Source organism: Sinohyriopsis cumingii, chromosome 8 (genome assembly GCF_028554795.1).
Source record: "Sinohyriopsis cumingii isolate HCF-2022 chromosome 8, ASM2855479v2, whole genome shotgun sequence".
Lineage (NCBI taxonomy): Eukaryota > Metazoa > Mollusca > Bivalvia > Unionida > Unionidae > Sinohyriopsis > Sinohyriopsis cumingii.
Window position 1 is genome coordinate 103,249,979 of NC_142968.1, and position 13,297 is coordinate 103,263,275.

A 13,297-nucleotide genomic window follows, 5' to 3' on the forward strand; every position below is an offset into this window, starting at 1 on the left:
CACCATGACCCGTTCTGACATAGGACCCTCTCTATCATAATATATAATAAAGAAGGTATGGAACTTCCAAATACTTCGCTCCACCCGTGACCCGCAATTTCCTTCTGCTATTTCGATCTTTAAAGGCACATGACCATACTATATGGCTTGTTTTACTCCTGAGATATTTTTCTATCCATCAAGCCATGTTGACTTTTCTGCGTTGTACCAAACTGAAGTTACGGTCTCCAGAATTTTTTCATTGTGGACAAGTCTGTGCACATGTGAAAACCAGTGACATGAGTTATATGGACAATGTTTGAAACTCTGTGGTGCATCCCTTCTTGAATTACAGAACAGTGGTAGATGCAAAAGTAAGTTTTTTACTTACCATTAACTCGATTCAACTTTAGGAATCTTGTTCCATGCAAGAATTATACATTGTCTTCTTCACTGCACAACACATCGTATACATGCATCTCTATTTTCCAAAAGGCAAACTATGCTGCACTAACATCAACGCCAAAATATGATTGGCTCAAAAGGTTATACTTATTATCATAGGAGCACGGAATTGTCCACAATGAAAAAAATTTGCAAAAATCGCACGTTTCGGAGCCCGTAACTTCAGTTTGGTATAATGCAGAAAAGTCAATGATGGCTTGATAGATAGAAAAATATCTCAGGAGTAAAACAAGCCATATAGTATGGTCGTGTGCCTTTAAAGACTGAAATAGCCGAAAGAAATCGAGGGTCATGGGTGGAGCAAAGTATTTGGAAGTTCCGTACCTTCTCTCTTATATATTATGATAGAGAGGGTCCTATGTCAGAACAGATCATGGGGGTAATCTAAGGTATTTTTGTCAATCTGTATGATTTTTTTTCTTTAGATGATTGTTTTATTTCTTAACATCAAGCTCGCGTCGAGCACCTGTGGATAAGCATGCTGGTATATAAGGGTAAAATCATTGTCTAATTGAAAATTCAATTGATACATTTTTTTCTTTACCAGGATCAGAAACTGGAATTGGTTCAGTCCTTGCTATTATTTCAATGACTTCTTATCTTTCACCTCAGCATTGTTAATGTTAGGTTTTCCTACAATAGGTTCTGTATTCATTGCATTGGAGAGCCTTTGCCAGTTTGCACTGTATTGTTCACAAACAGATCCACATTGCTGGCAAAGCTGATCTTGTGACTTTACTCCAATATTACAATTAAGTTATGCAGTCCAGAATGGGAAAAGGTCATTTTTGGGATTTTTTTTTTCACATCTAGAGAAACAATGCACAGAAAATAAGGACTAACTTGAAACAGCTTTGCAATACAGCGCATTTTCAGTATTTGTTTCCAAGATTATTATAGATAATCAAATTATTGCAAAATGTTCTGAAAGGTGAATGTAAAAAGGAACATGGCAACATGTTTTAAAACAAATGTACCATTTTAGCATGAAATTGCAAGAGTTTTTCCATTTTCTTTCTGTTGCTGCAGTTTATTCTGAAGGCCTTATCGTAAAATATAATTGAAGAGAATATTTGATGCACTTATTTTGTTCCTGTGTCTATTAAAATATGTTTTGGAATTATGTTCTTTAAATGCCAAAAAATAATTAAAATGCTCTAAGTGTACATTATCACCGTAGTTTCTCCCATCAATTCATAATTCAGGTTTATTATTATTTTTAAACTTTTTTAAAGTCATAAATGGCAAAATTACCAGTAGTTGGCTGTCATTTTATTTTCTTCAATTTTCCCCCCTAGGTCACTGTTCATGTTGTATTCTTTTATTAATATCTTACACTATAAAATTTTACTTTAGTGTGGTTTTATCTCCATATGAGCCAACTTAATTCCACACATAAGGATGAGGAAATCCTTGTTCTAAATCTGAGGAGGTTAAGACTTTTGCACTATTTTATTTGACTTTCTTAAGACCGTGAATGCCTCATCTCAATACCACTGAATTTATGGAGTTCAGTTAGTCTCAAAAAAAGATCTTGAGTATTTTTATTGGACATGACTGCAGCTCAAAGGGGAGAGTTCTCAGGTGAAGGGAGCTTACTCCTCTTGAATAATGTTTATGATACCTACAGTTTTGTGTATATTCATGAGTAAAAAGGAATTAGACAGCCATTCATTAAAAGAGAGTATAGTGGAGTTTTACCCATGTATTTACCCTTATGTATTATAATCATAATATGCAATAAAAGTGATCAGGAATGTTTACATTCATCATAAAATATCTTGGCCCTACTCTGTGCGAATTGGAATTATATGTAGACACTGTCACACTGTCATCTTATTTTGTGCACCCAAAAAATACATTTAGCGCTTTATCAAATTAACCAGTTCTATAGGTTAAATGAAACAAGATAAGGTAGAATCACAAATTAACCAGTTCTTTAGGTTAAATGAAACAAGATAAGGTGGAATCACAAAAAAACCAGTTCTATAGGTTAAATGAAACAAGATAAGGTAGAATCACAAATTAACCAGTTCTGTAGGTTAAATGAAACAAGATAAGGTAGATTCACAAATTAACCAGTTCTGTAGGATATATGAAAGAAAATAAGGTAGAATAAAGGTTATAGCTAACTTGTGTTGACAAAGTCAATAATCTGTGAATTTTCGTTATTCCAGTGATTTTCCAAGAAAAGGATTGTCATCCTTCCCATCTGCATGTTATAAGGTTGTCCCACAATCCTACACTGTCCAAGACCTCCACCCTGAGATATAATTAGAGGTGCTTGTCTGATGTGCAGTTTGAAATTTTAAAACAACCCCTGGTAGTGGAGCTTAACACATTAACCCTTGGAGGTTTTTGTCATTTTCGCTTGAGATTCGAGTAGGAAACACATTTTGAAAGCTATTTCTGAACAGAACCAAAAACACCAAATCCCAGGTGATCTTTCAATAACATACTGCCTATGTTGTATTAGAAAAATCGTTTTTCGTTGGGTATTTGGCTCACGCATGCACAGAAGGGTAAAAGTTATATATTTTTTAATATTTTTTTTGCTAAACGGAGCCATTATTTTTGTATCGAGACCACTCTTTATTCCAAATGCCCATCTTATCCTTTTTGCAAAGGTTCATCTGTCTGTTTGCAGTCCATACTGGTCTACCTTAGATCTAAGGCCAAAAAGTCTAAAATTGGACACAAAATCGGATTCCGATCACGAGCAAATTTTCGGTAGAAAAAAATCATTTCCAAAAAATGAGGTTTTTCCATCTGTATTTTGTATTGCAACTCGATATTCCAGATTATTTGGTATCATTGTAGAGCTACATCTGTCTACCTTTCTATAATACCACCCACTTTAGTGTATCCTGCATGACCATGATGTTGCAGAGCTTGGCAGTAGGCGACTACCTCCTGTCATGTTAACTTGTCGCTAGGGGTTAATGTGTTAAGGAGGGGGTGGGAGTTTGTTTTACATAAATTAAAAAATACTTTAAATTTTCACAATAGCCTGTGTGAAAATTGGTGTGTATGATTTTCAACCCATATTGTCATCCTTCCCATCCAAACATGCCTTCATGTATGAGTAATGTCTCTCAATTCTTTCTGCACTGTTCAGATCTAAAAGCCTGGTGTGATAAGGGATAGCTTGTAAGTGTGCACAACAGTATGACATTTTGATACAGGCCTTGTGTGTGTAGCGTATTGGTGGGGTTTGTTTTGCATAAAATAAAAAATACTTCTAAATTATGAATCTAGCCTGTTGGAAAATTGGTGTGCATGATAATCAACCCAAGTGTCAACAAATTTAAGATGGGGATATGACTGGGACCCTAGGGTCATGTTCTCAATGCTTGCAGCTACATCTCCTGGGTTACAGCTTAGCTATGTATATTACCACACTGTATATGCACTTATAGGTTGTGAACAGACAACTTCATAACGCAGGTGACTTTTGCCCCTGGGTCATAATATAAAAACTATCAAGTTGCCCACCTTATAACCATATCTTGATAGTGATTAACTATGTCTGACATGGAAGGACAAAAATTTGCAAATGTTCTGTCATGATAGACTACTTGGTGTTCTGGTAGATAATAACATATCATGGACTCAACATATCAAACATATCAATAAAAAAGTAAATTCAAGTTTATGGCTTCTCAGTAGGATAAGACATTTTCTCCCAGAAAGGCACATAAAACGATTTTATAACAGTTACATACAACCCTATTTAGACTACTGTAATACAGTATGGGGTAATTCAAATGACAAAAACATAGCAAAGTTGGCACATCTTCATAAAAGAGCATTTGGGCTAATATCAATCCAGAAAGAAAGCAAAGAAAATTTAGCTGGTAGGTTAAAAATATTACCTATTAAAGACCAAATCTGTTTGAGAAAAGCCAAATTAATGTACAGGATATCCCATAATAGTGCTCCTGAATATTTACAGTCACTATTCCAGTATAGGCTACCTGGTAATACTCCCCACCTGCTATCCATGTCTACCAAACAGTATAAAATTCCCAAACCAAATGAGTTATTTAACAAAAGTTTCCAATACTCTGGAACTCTGCTCTGGAATAGTATTCCAGATGAGATTAGAAATGCCTGCTCTGTTTCCTTCTTCCAAACCCAATATATCCAGTGGCTTCAGAGATGCAGCTAAAATAAATAAATTCCTTTGTATGAGGGCCTCAAGGTAGATTTGGTTTTTAGCTAATTGTGTTACCCTCTTTAAATAAGGTCATTATTATTATTATTATTATTATTATTATTATTATTATTATTATTATTATTTAAATAAGGTCATTATTATTATTATTATTATTATTATTATTATTTAAACAAGGTCATTAATATTATTATTTAAATAAGGCCATTATTATTATTATTATTATTACAGTATGCACTTACTAAGCACATAGATACAAATTTGACCAGGCATATTGCTTTGGCTTGGAGACCATCTCTACCCTCCAGAGTTGTAACTCAGAAGCTATTGAAAACCCGGCCTATAACCATATATAGTACATGTTAATCACTTACTGGACATGCAACCACTAGTTTTAGATCTGCAGCTAAAACTCTTACCAATATAGACTAGGGTCTTACCCACATAGACTAGACTCTTACACATATAGACTAGGCTCTTACACATATAGACTTGGCTCTTACCCACATAGACTAGACTCTTACACATATAGACTAGACTCTTACCCATATAGACTGGGCTCTTACCAATATAGATTAGACTCTTACCCATATGGACTTGGCTCTTACCCATATACACGTAGAATTGGCTCTTACCCATATAGACTAGGCTCTTACCCACATAGACTAGGCTGTTACCCATATAGACTGGGCTGTTGCCCATATAGACTAGGCTCTTACCCATATAGACTATTCTCTTACCCACATAGACTGGGCTCTTACCAATATAGATTAGACTCTTACCCATATAGATTGGGCTCTTGCCCATATAGACTGGGCTCTTACCAATATAGATTAGACTCTTACCCATATACATATAGACTAGGCTCTTACCCACATACATGTAGACCAGGCTCTTACCCATATGATATACATGCAGACTAGGCTCTTACCCATATAGACTAGGCTCTTACCCATATAGACTAGACTCTTACCCATATAGACTAGGGGGCCCCGAGTGGCCGAGTGGTCTAAAGCGCTCTTCGTTACGGATCACTGCCATCTCACCTCTGCCTGCGTCGGTTCGAGTCTAAGATTCAGCCAATGTGGGTATGTGAGAAAGCTTGCCAGTAGCTTCTCGTGGGTTGGTGGTTCTTTCCGGGGTTTTCCCGGGTTCTTCCTGCACCATTAATACTGGCCGCCATATATAGCCTATCGTGTGCTGAAAAATGGCATTAAACCCCACAACAACAACAACAACAACAACAATATAGACTAGGCTGTTACCCACATAGACTAGACTCTTACCCATGTGGACTAGGCTCTTACCCATATAGACTGGCCTCTTACCCATATAGACTGGGCACTTACCCATATACATATAGACTAGGCTTTTACCCATATACATGTAGACTAGGCTCTTACCCACATAGACTAGGCTCTTACACATATACATGTAGACTGGGCTTTTACCCTTATAGACTAGGCTCTTACCCATATACATGTAGACTAGGCTCTTACACATATAGACTAGGCTCTTACCCATATAGACTAGACTCTTACAAATATAGACTAGGCTCTTACAAATATAGACTAGGCTCTTACCCATATAGACTGGGCTCTTACCAATATACATGTAGACTAGGCTCTTACCCATATAGACTAGGCTCTTACCCATATAGACTAGACTCTTACAAATATAGACTAGGCTCTTACCCATATAGACTAAGTTCTTACCCATGTAGACTGGGCTCTTACCAATATAGATTAGACTCTTACCCATATAGACTGGGCTCTTACCCATATAGTCTAGACTCTCACCCACATAGACTCTTACCCACATAGACTAGGCTCTTACCCACATAGATTAGACTCTTACCCATATAGACTGGGCTCTTACCCATATAGACTAGGTTCTTACCCATATAGACTGGGCTCTTACCAATATAGACTAGGCTCTTACCCATATAGACAGGGCTTTTACCAATATAGATTAGACTCTTACCCATATAGACTAGGCTCTTACCTGTATAGACTGGGCTCTTATAGACTGGGCTCTTTCCAATAAACATTAGACTCTTACCCATGTAGACTAGGCTCTTACCCGTATAGACTGGGCTCTTACCAATAAACATTAGACTCTTACCCATGTAGACTAGGCTTTTACCCATATAGACTGGGCTCTTACCCATATGGACTGGGCTCTTACCCACATAGACTAGACTCTTACCCACATAGACTAGACTCTCACCCACATAGACTGGGTTCTTGTCCATATAGACTAGGCTGTTACCCATATAGACTGGGCTCTTAACCATATAGACTAAGCTCTTACTGATATAGACTGGGCTTTTACCACTATAGATTAGACTCTTACCCATATAGACTTGGCTCTTACCCATATACATATAGACTATGCTCTTACCCATATACATGTAGACTATAGGATCTTGCCCATATAGACTAGACTTTTACCCATATAGACTAGGCTCTTACCCATATAGACTGGACTCTTAATCATATAGACTAAGCTCTTACCCATATAGACTGGGCTCTTACCAATATAGATTAGACTCTTGCCCATGTAGACTTGGCTCTTACCCATATAATATAGACTAGGCTCTTACCCATATATATGTAGAGTAGGTTCTTACCCATATAGACTAGGCTTTTACCCATATACATGTAGACTAGGTTCTTACCCATATAGACTAGACTCATACCCATATAGACTAGACTTTTACCCATATAGACTTGACTCTTACACATATAGACTAGGCTTTGACCCATGTAGACGGGGCTCTTGCCAATATACATGTAGACTAGGCTCTTACCCATATAGACTAGGCTCTTACCCATATAGACCAGACTCTTACCCATATAGACTAGGCTCTTACCCATATAGACTGGACTCTTACCCATATAGACTACGCTCTTACCCATATAGACTGGGCCCTTACCAATATAGATTAGACTCTTACCCATATACACTAGGGCCTTACCCATATAGACTGGGCTCTTACCAATAAACATTAGACTCTTACCCATGTAGACTAGGCTTTTACCCATATAGACTGGGCTCTTACCCATATGGACTGGGCTCTTACCCATATAGACTAGACTCTTACCCACATAGACTAGGCTCTTGCCCACATAGACTAGACTCTTACCCACATAGACTGGGCTCTTACCCATATAGACTAGGCTCTTACCCATATAGACTGGGCTCTTACCAATATAGATTAGACTCTTACCCATATAGACTGGGCTCTTACCCATATAATATAGACTAGGCTCTTACCCATATACATGTAGACTAGGCTCTTACCCATATAGACTAGGCTTTTACCCATATAGACTAGGCTCTTACCCATATAGATTAGACTCTTGCCCATATAGACTAGGCTTTTACCCATATAGACTGGGCTCTTACCCATGTAGATTAGGCTTTTACCCATATAGACTAGGCTCTTACCCATATAGACTAGACTCTTACCCACATAGACTAGACTCTTACCCATATAGACTAGGCTCTTACCCATGTAGACTAGGCTCTTACCCATATACATGTAGACTAGCCTCTCACCCCTATAGACTAGGCTCTTACCCATATACATGTAGACTAGGCTCTTACCCATATAGACTAGGCTTTTACCCATATAGACTAGGCTTTTACCCATATAGACTAGGCTCTTACCCATATAGACTGGGCTCTTACCAATATACACGTAGACTAGGCTCTTACCCATATAGACTAGACTCTTACCCATATAGACTAGGCTCTTACCCATATAGACTGGGCTCTTATATATTAGATTAGACTCTTACCCATATAGACTAGGCTCTTACCCATGTAGACTAGGCTCTTACCCATATACATGTAGACTAGGCTCTTACCCATATAGACTAGGCTCTTTCCAATATACATGTAGACTAGGCTCTTACCCATATAGACTAGGCTCTTACCCATATTGACTAGACTCTTACCCATATAGAATAAGCTCTTAGCCATATAGACTAGGCTGTTACCCATATAGACTAGACTCTTACCCATATAGACTAGGCTCTTACCCATATAGACTGGGCTCTTATATATTAGATTAGACTCTCACCCATATAGACTAGGCTCTTACCCATGTAGACTAGGCTCTTACCCATATACATGTAGACTAGGCTCTTACCCATATAGACTAGGCTCTTACCCATATACATGTAGACTAGGCTCTTACCCATATAGACTAGGCTTTTACCCATATTGACTAGACTCTTACCCATATAGATTAAGCTCTTAGCCATATAGACTGGGCTGTTACGAATATAGATTAGACTCTTACCCATATAGACTGGGCTCTTACCCGTATAGACTAAGCTCTTACCCATATAGACTGGGCTCTTACCAATATAGATTAGACTCTTACCCATATAGACTGGGCTCTTACCAATAGAGATCAGATTCTTACCCATATAGACTGGGCTCTTACCCATATAGACTAAGCTCTTACCCATATAGACTGGGTTCTTACCAATATAGATTAGACTCTTACCCATATAGACTAGGCTCTTACCCGTATAGACTAGGTTCTTACCCATATAGACTGGGCTCTTACCCATATAGACTAAGCTCTTACCCATATAGACTGGGCTCTTACCAATATAGATTAGACTCTTATCCATATAGACTGGGCTCTTACCCATATAGACTAAGCTCTTACCCATATAGACTGGATTCTTACACATATAGACTAGGCTCTTACCCATATACATGTAGACTAGGCTCTTACCCATATTGACTAGACTCTTACACATATAGACTAGACTCTTACCCATTTAGACTGGGCTCTTACCAATATAGATTAGACTCTTACCCATATAGACTAGGCTCTTACCAATATAGACTGGGCTCTTACACATATGGCTGGCGCAGACTGATATAGCCTAGGTTCAGTTGTCACACATTTCAGAGACAGAATAGATGAGTTTCTAGGTTTGCGTTTTCAGACACTCTGATTAAGTATTCAAAGGCATTTTGGGCAGGATACTTTAGAACTAGAAAAACTCGAGGTGCTGGGGGCCACAAGTTTTTTACCAGAATTCAGTGTTTGGCATTTTAGAGTTGGTGAAAAGACCTTAATTTAAGACTAAGCAGGTGCAAAGTGTAAAGTGATGCAATGTGTATAGGTGATTGATGTTTCATTTGTTGTTGTTTTTTTTTCTTCAACTTGAAAAACAAAATTTTAACAAGTATAGTAAATAAAGAATTAGAAAACAAATTATAAAATTTAAGAAATGTTTAGGAAATATTGCATGAAAGAGGATATATTAATTATTGGTTACTGTATTTGTATGGGAAAATATGAATGAGTTTTGGGATGGAATACTGCACGACCTTGGGAGTGCAGTATATCCTTCCCACAAAACGAGTTCATATTTTCCCATACAAATGCAGTAACCTTTTTATTATATGTTCATTTTTTTTCTTCTACCTAAGGTTTAATTATATAAACACAATCAACTACAAGAAACAACGTAAATGAATGTATGCCACATTCCAAACTAAATACACAATTGCATATTCATCATTACACAAATCAACATTATTACTGCGCACATAACTCCACCCAGATAAATTTGAACTTTGTCATGCGCTTGACATAACATTCGAAAGAAAATGGCGTGTTTAGTTAAAATTGAAATTCGGAGTCATTGTGAATGAATGCGCATTGCAACAACTTTTCCATTTGATCTGGAATTAATATATTTTGGTATTTTGTTTCAATTCGACGAAAGTCTGTGATTTTGGATTGGATTCATCTTTGCAAATTATACATGAAATACATCAAATTGAAGCGGCGCAGGATAAGCGTGTTTACATCTGCAAATGTCTTCTGTTTTTGTCATGAATGTTTGAAATCATAATGTGGGAAAAATATGAAGTCTTTCAGTTGCAGTTATCAAAAAGATGCTATGGAATTTAATGCTTATTTCATTTTGAGTGCAGTAATTATGATGCTGTTGCACTTATCATCGAAATTACAGCACAATTTCGAAATGTGTCATCCAGATTGAAAACCTATGACATGGCTCATGTAATTTGGATTTGCAGAATTAAGAAAATACTTTTTGAGGAAATTCAGGGTGTAAAACTGTAAGTATATTATATTTTGCCATTCTTATCACCAGCTAAAGAAGACAGTATATGACTTGTCACTTGTATGTTATTTATAAGGACATTTTCTTGTGTCTGTTGTATACTGTAGCTAGCCTAAATCCGAAACATTGTATCAACGTGGAATGTGTCAAAGCATCTGGTGTGTGGCAGTCCACGAAACATCTGTTTTAGTTCATTCAGAAACAGATTTAAACAACCACAACGTAAAGAGTCTTACGCGAGTGTACATGATTTGTGTGCAAATCAAAAGTGCTGGCATCTGCATCCATTGTTTATTTACAATAGAAGGTAGTTCCTTTATGCACGTGAATGCTGTGTGTATTGTTGTGTGAGTTCAGTATCAGGTAATATTGAATGATTCTGACAATGTAAAGTTAATGGGGAAAAATATGAGCATATAAAAAATAAAGAATTATGAAACAAATCATAAAATTTAAGAAATGTTTCAGAAATTATGCATGAAAGAGGATATATTAATAGAATTTTATCTTATGATCATACATCATCAATTTCTTTACAAAGGTTTGTTTGTTGAGTTATATGGGGGATCTTTTTTTTAAGGAATCAGATTATAATAGCATCCTTGATGCTTTAGTACTTTGCAGTATCTAATATAAAGAAAATTTAAAAAGTTTCAGAATGTAACCAATCTTGTTTTGTTCAGACTGGTATGTAATTATATTTTAATGTTTTTCAGACCATTAGAGGTAGATGTGAAGGAAGATGTGAGGTCACAGTCGAGTCTCGTTCTTTCTGTAAAAGATGTCGACTTGCCAAGTGCTTTACTGTGGGGATGCAGAAAGAAATGATATTAAGTAGGGCTATGTTTGTTATCATTCCATACAGTGTATGTTTATGCTCATTGTAAAAGCAGACATGGGTGTATTGTTTTGTTGCTGTCCATCCACATGTCCCTAATGTCCCGCACAAATCCATTTTTATTTCAATCTCACAAAAATATTTGACTTAAGACCTGTAAAAGTTTAAACACTATAATATGATCATAAGTGGATTAGATATTTAGGACAATTTTCCAAATTTTTCTTTTTTACACAATTGTAGCTCAAGTGATCATAGACTAAAAGAATTTATGAGATGACCTGTGGACACCATCAGTCATCTGTCCATCCATTTTGCAAAAGTTTGATATTGCTTCTTCTCAGCTATTTTTAGGATTGCCATGATACTTGATGGCACAAGGTTTAGTTGGTCCTAGATCAGAAAATAGTGCTTCTCAAAGCCAGTATTACCACCACATCAGCCATCTTGCAAATGTATTACTACAGGCCAAGCCCTAAGGCAAGGTAAATGGGGCAACCATCTTGGGCCCCATGCTTTCAGGAAATCAGCTCTGCAATGCAATTTTTTTGCTTGGGGCCCAGTGCTCATTACTTGCTGCCTTGGGCCCCACACATTGTAGGACCGGGCCTGTATTACTACTTTTGATGAATGGATGGTGGTATCAGAATTGGGTTTTCACTAATAGACTTTATATGTCTTGTTGGTTCTAAAGTGAAAATGGTGCCAGTCTGAAATTCAGTATGCCACCATGGCAGCCTTGCTGAAAATCTTGTTATTACTGTTGAATCTCCAGAAAAAGAAATTCATATCAACATGGGGTTTTCACCAGACAACTTCCGATGATTCCTTGTTGGTCCTAAATGAAAATGGTGGCATTTAGACACCCAATATGGCCACCACAATAGGGTGTTCTTATCACTACTCATGGAGGGTCATTTCAACATGGTGTTTTTACTAAAAAATTAATGATGTCTAGTTTATCCGCTGATCTGACATCCAGTATGGCAACCACAGTTACAGCAACTATCTTGAAATTTGTTTTATCACTAGTCATTAAGAATTGAAAGTAATTGAGATGGGGTTTCACCAGAAGTCTTCTTATAATATATAGTTGGACATAAATGAAAATAGTGTCACTTGGACATCCAGCATGACCACCACAGGTCCATCTTCAAAATCATGATATTAAAACTCCTCCTCATTAGATATCCATTTAAAAACTTCTTTTGATGTCAGGTTGGTCCTAAAAGAAATGGTGTTGACTTGACACATTTAGTAGGGCCTTCAGAATGGAAAGTTTTCAGTAGTGTTGACCTGACACATTTATTAGGGCCTTTAGAATGGAAAGTCTTCAGTAGTGTTGACATGACATTTATTTGGGCCTTCAGAATGGAAAGTCTTCAGTAGTGTTGACATGATAGATTTAGTAGGGCCTTTAGAATGGAAAGTCTTCAGTAGTGTTGATATGACATTTATTTGGGCCTTCAGAATTGAAAGTCTTCATTAGTATTGACCTGACACATTTACTATGCCTTCAGAATGGAAAGTCTTCAGTAGTGTTGACCTGACACATTTAGTAGTGCCTTCAGACTGGAATGTCTTTAGTAGTGTTGACCTGACACATTTATTAGGGCCTTCAGAATGGAAAGTCTTCAGAAGTATTGACCTGACACATGTAGTAGATCCTTCAAAATGGAAAGTCTTCAGGAGTGTTGACATGATACATTT

General features: G+C 36.9%; 1 protein-coding gene across 1 annotated transcript in view; it reads left to right on the forward strand.

Annotated features, from left to right (window-relative positions):
* The window catches only part of LOC149794269 (vitamin D3 receptor-like), a 152,436-nt gene that overhangs the window by 116,744 nt on the left and 22,395 nt on the right, over positions 1-13,297 (forward strand). Inside the window, exon 3 of the mRNA XM_089968417.1 lies at positions 11,466-11,583. Coding sequence (XP_089824543.1) covers positions 11,466-11,583 — 118 coding nt within the window. The remainder of the gene's footprint in view (positions 1-11,465; positions 11,584-13,297) is intronic.